This window comes from Borostomias antarcticus, assembly GCF_949987555.1.
Source record: "Borostomias antarcticus genome assembly, chromosome: 17".
In the NCBI taxonomy this organism is placed as follows: Eukaryota; Metazoa; Chordata; class Actinopteri; order Stomiiformes; family Stomiidae; genus Borostomias; species Borostomias antarcticus.
The window spans coordinates 191,461-199,314 of NC_140250.1; the positions used below are offsets into that span (position 1 = coordinate 191,461).

The window sequence follows — 7,854 nt, forward strand, 5'->3', positions numbered from 1 at the left end:
TCTCGATGGCCTAGAACCCTGCATTCATCTCGATGGCCTAGAACCCTGCATTCATCTCGATGGGCTAGAACCCTGCATTCATCTAGAACCCTGCATTCATCTCGATGGCCTAGAACCCTGCATTCATCTCGATGGCCTAGAACCCTGCATTCATCTAGAACCCTGCATTCATCTCGATGGCCTAGAACCCTGCATTCATCTCGATGGCCTAGAACCCTGCATTCATCTCGATGGCCTAGAACCCTGCATTCATCTCGTGCTCCACGGTGCGCGAGACCCTCTTCCCAGGACTGTCACACCTGCTGTGATGGCGCGAGACCCTCTTCCCCGTGTTGTCACACCTGCTGTGATGGCCCCGTGTTGTCACACCTGCTGTGCTGGCCCCGTGTTGTCACACCTGCTGTGCTGGCCCCGTGTTGTCACACCTGCTGTGATGGCGCCGTGTTGTCACACCTGCTGTGATGGCGCCGTGTTGTCACACCTGCTGTGATGGCGCCGTGTTGTCACACCTGCTGTGATGGCCCCGTGTTGTCACACCTGCTGTGATGGCGCCGTGTTGTCTCACCTGCTGTGATGGCCCCGTGTTGTCACACCTGCTGTGATGGCCCCGTGTTTGCAGATCAGTACTCTGGCAACTACACGAGTTTGAGGCGGAGCTGCTGGTTCTTGTTCCACTGAGGTAATTGTAGGCTAGTTTGCACACTGACCGGCTTGTGTGCGCACGACATATCATGTCAGAAAATCCTCGTGTTAAGAGCGTGTAGGGTAAATCCTCGTGTTAAGAGCGTGTAGGGTAGATGCTGAATCCTCGTGTTAAGAGCGTGTAGGGTAAATCCTCGTGTTAAGAGCGTGTAGGGTAGATGCTTAAAGTTCAGCTATTCATGTTTTAATGATGCCTTTAGGCCTCAGCCACACGGACCCCTATTCATTACAGGGTGTTCTCACTACAAGTAGGCTTCAGATGCAACACCATGGAAACCAGCTCTGCTCTATCTGGTCGTCCTACTGGTATTCACATGAATCAAGCAGTTGGTGGCCTTTCCTTATTCAGACTATTTTAATGAAGTCAGATAAAGTGACAAAAAGATGTCATTTTATTTTACTTAAAAAACGGTCAAGTTTCTCGGTTCATTGGGGAGACCACACTCAACATTATTAAGGTCATCGCAATAACATCACATCCGACCCCCCCCCCCCCCCCCCACACAGACACACACACACACACAGTACTGAACTCAGAGCCATGATGACACTAAAGCAGTGTAAGGGTGCTTCGCCTACAGCCTCGGTTAACCCCGGGTTTATAACTCTAAAACCTGCCTAGCAACTGAGACACAGTCAAGGATGGCAGTGACAGCACTTTACTGTGTGTATGTCTAGTTTTTACTTAACAAGAGGCGCAGTGGGTTAAATAAATGTCATGTTCACCCCACCAGTACACATTAAAAGGTTAAATGGGTGGGACTTGGGGGGGGGGGGGGGGGGGGGGCTCATTCATGTTCCCAGGATCCTCTGCTCTCCTGCTCTATACAGGAACCTGAAAAGATGTTGCTATGGTAATACATATGTCAATACAGATCTGTATTGGCAGAATGACTCTCTATTGTGGGAACTTTTGGAAGGTGTTAAGGCTGGAACATCAGAGAGGGTGTTTGTGTGGGCGTGTCCAGAGAACAGATCATGGGGTTGGACAAAGGACCCTGGGAAAACGAGTCCCTGACAACCTTTTTTAAAAGTTCACTTACTGTGTGTGAACAGAATATTGAACTGGGGAATATGGGAACAAATAGATACACTCCCAACATGGCATGTAGTTTATCCACTTGCTCTCTGTGACCTATACTGACATCAGCACACACACACATGCACACAATCACCACACACACACACACAATCACCACACACACACACACACATGCACACAATCACCACACACACACACATGCACACAATCACCACACACAATCACACATGCACACAATCACCACACACACACGCACACAATCACCACACACGCACACACACACACAATCACCACACACACACACGCACATGCACACAATCACCACACACACCGCATTTCACCATCATTAAAACATTTACAATTCAAAAAGTGAAATACACACATTCAGAAAATTAAAGAGCCGATCTTTAACCACACAGAGGACAAAACACAGCCTCCGGTTCACATATCAGATGTGAGATTGGAGGAACTACTCGCTGGATGCGTCTTCTCTGGTAGAAACTGGGAGCTGCTGATTGAGTCCGGCCCGGCGAACCCCATCTTCCTTTGGGATGCGGTAGCCGCCATCTTGAGTGTGGCCTCCGGGGCGGAGGTTTGACCGCCAGGCGTGAGTGCAGCAGCATCAGGTGGCGTGGGCGGAGTAACGTCGGGTCAAAGTTCATCGTGGCACATTCCTGGGTGAAGCCGAACCAGAATCCTGCCCTCAGCTGTCCGCTAGTCCTCTTCTTTCCCGCCCGTTTTGCTGAGCTGAGATGGAGCAGAAGGACGCAGCGTTTTAGACGAGCAGCTCGACTGTCTGGCAACGAGATTATGTTGTGAAATGTCTACGAATGAAAATGTAGTGACTTACATGCTGGAGTACCGTGGAGCGATGTTGACAATGAGGCGGATTTCACCACAAGGTTGAGCGAGGGACAAGAGAGGAAAAAATGTCACGTACTGAAACAGTGTAATAAAGGTAAGCAAGTGCGCCATCTTCTGGCAAAGCAAGGGAACTGCAGCCATATAGAGATGGGGGAGAAAAAACAAACCTACCTTGATAACGTCAATCCAGTCCCAACCTCTGGGAAGCTCCCCCTTGTTGTCTGTCGGTTCGAGCAGAGATTGCAGTGAGGAACATTTCTTCCTATTAAACAAAACTATCAGCGCCATTTAAACTCAGTTGTGTTACGGCAGCTCACCTGTCCTGCTGGTCATCTTCCTCTTCTGGGACTTGGTCAGCTGTTCCTTCTTCTCCTTCTTCTTGGCTGGGTTGCTTGTTACGTCACTGCTGGACGTCAACATCTGTAGAGAGAAGGGTCATTTAAAAACCATAACTACTTCCGTTCCATACAGAGAAACATGACCGCGAACATACAACTGGCTCAATCGGCTTTTTTAGGACAATCACTCGAGTGGCAGGATTTGAACCCTGTAAAGGGTTTAGACCGTCTTGAGACAAACACAATCAGCCATAGCGCTGAACTGTAGCCAGCATCAGGAGAGCCAGGACAGCGTGAAGGAGAGAGCCAGGACAGCGTGAAGGAGAGAGCCAGGACAGCGTGAAGGAGAGAGCCAGGACAGCGTGAAGGAGAGAGCCAGGACAGCGTGAAGGAGAGCCAGGACAGCGTGAAGGAGAGAGCCAGGACAGCATCAGGAGAGAGCCAGGACAGCGTGAAGGAGAGAGACAGGACAGCGTGAAGGAGAGAGCCAGGACAGCGTGAAGGAGAGAGCCAGGACAGCGTGAAGGAGAGAGCCAGGACAGCGTGAAGGAGAGGGCCAGGACAGCGTGAAGGAGAGAGACAGGACAGCGTGAAGGAGAGAGCCAGGACAGCGTGAAGGAGAGAGCCAGGACAGCGTGAAGGAGAGAGCCAGGACAGCGTGAAGGAGAGAGCCAGGACAGCGTGAAGGAGAGAGCCAGGACAGCGTGAAGGTGAGAGCCAGGACAGCGTGAAGGTGAGAGCCAGGACAGCGTGAAGGAGAGAGCCAGGACAGCGTGAAGGAGAGCCAGGACAGCGTGAAGGTGAGAGCCAGGACAGCATGAAGGAGAGAGCCAGGACAGCGTGAAGGAGAGAGCCAGGACAGCGTGAAGGAGAGAGCCAGGACAGCGTGAAGGAGAGAGCCAGGACAGCGTGAAGGAGAGGGCCAGGACAGCGTGAAGGAGAGAGCCAGGACAGCGTGAAGGTGAGAGCCAGGACAGCGGCCTGGGGGCAGGAGAGGGAATACGAGGCTGAGTCAGGAGACGCGTACGGCGGCCGACCACTGACCACGGCAATGCTGACGGGCTGGTGGTTCTCCATCAGGCTCCACTGGTTCTCCTTGGCCCACTCGAACAGGGTGTACATCATGGCCGTGCCCAGGTTGGCCTCCACCTGCTCCTCCAGGGCAGAGATGATGTGCTGCTTGGTGTCTGGAGAGCTGGGGGGGGGGGGGGGAGGGGGAGGGATTACCTCTCTACATATTCAAGAGAAAGTGCTTAGCGGAGGCAGGGAGAGCAGAAGAGACATGAGGCAGCGAAGAACTTCTGGGATTCAACCCCTTGACTTACAGACAGACGTGGTCGTTAGCTCAGCGGTTACAGCATCTGACCAGTGATCGAAAGGTTGCTGGTTCGAGACCTAGCCAGGCCACTTCACATCGCAAGTGATTTCACATCAATCGCTGCCTACCGTTGTGCCCTTGAGCAAATCTGCTAAAGGCTTGCCGGTTGTCACTGACTTACATTCTTTTGTTGAAAAAGGCGTCCAGTGAAATCTGAGGAGCGGTTTCAGGATAGGTCTCCGGCCACGAGATGTCCAGCAGGAACGCTCGGGAGTCTTCGTGGTCTCCTATCTGTGACAAAACATGTAAATAAGGCAAGTTTAACCAGGTGCCACCGCCATCATAAGCATTCGGCCCACAACCAGCAAGAGAATAACGTCCCATTCAATAAGTGTCCCGGTCAGATACCCACCCTTAACTGAAATGACACTGGGCTGATCTCCTTGAAGCACTCGTCCCCTTCGTAGATAGAGCGGAGAGCTTCTAGCTCCATCTGTTACAGAGAGAGAGAGAGGGAGGAAACATACACAGAGAGAGAGGGAGGAAACCAACACAGAGAGAGAGAGGGAGTAAACATACAGAGAGAGAGAGGGAGGAAACCAACACGCACACATCCGGGTTCCATAAGGGCCAGACTGGCTGGCTAGCTACCTGGCTAGCAGACGCACTCATGTTAGCTTCCCAGATGGATGTAGCTGACTAACCAGTAGGGTTGGGTTATCTAGATAGTTCTTTGCCATAAAATAATCGACTCTGACGGACAAAAGGTTGGTCTGCAACTGCATTATTATGTGGTCACCTCGGCTCAGCGTTAAAGCTATCGAACCAGAGCTGTGCTAACCTAGCCTAGTGCTAGCAGGCTAGCGTGTTCTCATGCATACCTCTTGATCCTCGTTGGCAGTCATGGTTTCTTAAATCAGGTGTTTAACACAATGCGTGTTATGTCTTACTAGCAGTGAAATACAAATTAAGATGACAAGTATAGGGCTAATGCGACATGTCCGCTTGTGGAAGTAGAGTCTCTTCACTCAGCTGATCCAACGAGACAAGTGCACGCATGCGCAGAGTGTATGAACTCTGAACCCGGACGAGCTTACAGGTGTAGTAACTCCCCATGATCACTAGGGGGCGCCTGGAAACAAATAATCAAACTATCAATTGTAAAACAGATTCCGATTTTTTCACTTTTTCTTGTCACATGATGTACTCTAAAAAAGTACAAATAATTACAAATTACACACAAACTATACAAACAGGCATGGATGTATCAAGTACATGCTATTAATTGGGGGGATATACAGTTGCATCTCAGAAAATTGGAATATTGTGAAAAAGTCCATTATTTTCCGTATTTTCCGTTGTTTAATTCAAACAGTGAAACTTTCATGTATTTTAGATCCATTACACAAAGTGAAATATATCAAGCCTTTATGTTTTAATCTTTATGATTGTACAGTTTGTTCAGTATGTTCATTTATACACTCAATACCTGGTCGGGGCTCCTTTTGCACAAATTACTACATCAGGGTGGAGCAACATGGAGGCAATCAGCCTTGAAACATTTCACTTTGTGTAATGAATCTATAATATCAGTTTCACCTTTAAAAAAAAAAATTTTTTTTAGTAAGGTTGAACTAAAATAAACCCAGACGTCTCACACAGGCAGCGGAACAAGGACATGGACCACAGAACTCAAAGGGAATTAAGCTAAGGAGTAAAAGTGGGTTTTGAGACTTGATTTTAAAAACTCAACAGTGGGGCTGATTTCATGTGGGGAGGGAGCGCGTTCCACAATTTCGGTGCTGCAACAGAAAAAGCACAGTCACCTCTATTTCTTCTAAGGGTCTTGGGGACTACAAGTGTCTATATGTGACCGTGACACATCCTTGGTGATCTGGACACCAAGGTACTTAAAACAGGCCACTCTCTCTACAGGGTCCCATTGAGACTTGCTAGCCTGCTGGTGGCCTATAAGACCGGTAGACTCATGGTATTTCCAAATTAAAGTGAATATATTTGGCTATGCAACATAAGACCAAAATATGAAATGTTATACAATCTAGGCAGTCCTAAGGGTCAATGAATGATATTGATGTTGACCTTTTTTCCAATTGACCTCAAAGGTCAAGAGGATCAGACTTATCTTATGAGTGAGTGGACAGTCGCCCTTTGAGGATCGAAGATCTCATGTTATTTATTTTTCTTGACTAAACAGACCTCTCTTTCCAAATGGATTAGCTCTGTTCTCATAGTGGTAGGTAGGATAAATAAAATGGACATTATGTGGCACTGGTGATATTATTTTAAGGGGAGACACTACAGTCAAATAGGATTTTTTTTCCTTTAAAGATATCCTCGTGACTTTCTACCTGTTTTATCTTCACATTAATAGAAATATTTTTTGTATTACATTTTCTCTTAAAAAAAAAAGTGAAGGTATGCAAATTAGGCAAGGCAAAGGTACAACTTTAAACCTGACTTTATCGATTGTTTACATATTTGGTACAGAAATATATGCAAATGTATGCATATTTGATGAGATATTGTGTAATTTGCATATTTAAACTTTTTTTTTTTTTTGCTTTATGTAATACAAAGTATAATAATTTTTTCTCTCTTACTGTGAAGATTACTGAGAAGTGTGAAGATTACCTATTGAAGAGAACTGGTAGAAATTCATGAGGATATCTTTAAAGGGGAAAAACGTCATTTTTAGCCATAGATGTTTTCATCTGTGTAGGTAGATAAAACGTTGAAAAAGCCGTTTTTAATCGTGTCTGGGAATTTCCGTGTTATGTTATTTTATTGTAGGAGAATGAGGAAAAATCCGAAAATTAATGAGTGGAATAAAAAAAAGGCATTTTGCCTGTAGTGTCTAACCTTGATAGGATCTGAAGGATCCATCCTGGCATCACGCTGCAGTTTCATTATCCGTGGATCTTATTCGACAGGACGCCATTATACCCATGAGTCTAATCAGCTTCTTAATCACTAATGCCGTGCAGATGGATTGGAGTTAAGCTGCAGGACCGCGAGTGTGCATCTTTAATTCTCCCAATATTAACATTTACACAGAGAGAGAGAGAGATGGGCAACGCACCTCTCTCGTCCATTTCAGACTGGATTCATTCAGGTAGATAATTGAAGAGATGCTGGCGGCCTCAGACATGGAAAGGCTCTTTCTCTCACTCCACACAAACACATTTTTATTGGCAATAAAGGAATACACTATCCGGTTCTGTAGACGCCGGGAAGGTTTAGAGATTTACAGTGATGTTTATTTCCATTAGAACGTCATCTTCCACAGGGAGCGGCTCGTTCTGAACGCCACACAGCAGACTGTGTTCAAAGACAAAGACAGACACACACACTCTCTCTCTCACTCTCCCCAACACACACACACACACACACACACACACTCTCTCTCACTCTCCCCAACACACACACACACACACACACACACACACATACGCAGCGATAAAGTAGGCGCTTGCTCTGTATTCAGTACCGAGGGCCTGAGCTCAACAGACTTTTTAAGAGATTGGACACTGAAGCAGGCTGACTAGACAGATGAACCACTGAAGCAGGCT

General features: G+C 47.3%; 1 protein-coding gene across 1 annotated transcript; it reads right to left on the bottom strand.

The window, feature by feature from the left end:
* Nucleotides 1-1,272: 1,272 nt before the first annotated feature.
* rwdd (RWD domain containing 4) lies at nucleotides 1,273-5,308 on the bottom strand. The gene is made up of 7 exons (XM_084451925.1): nucleotides 5,146-5,308; nucleotides 4,677-4,757; nucleotides 4,446-4,555; nucleotides 3,991-4,141; nucleotides 2,926-3,028; nucleotides 2,772-2,829; nucleotides 1,273-2,486 (listed from the first exon to the last, which is right to left on the bottom strand). The coding sequence occupies exons 1-7, from the start codon at nucleotides 5,167-5,169 to the stop codon at nucleotides 2,459-2,461; spliced, it is 555 nt and encodes a 184-aa protein (XP_084308051.1). The 5' UTR covers nucleotides 5,170-5,308; the 3' UTR covers nucleotides 1,273-2,458.
* Nucleotides 5,309-7,854: the final 2,546 nt, after the last annotated feature.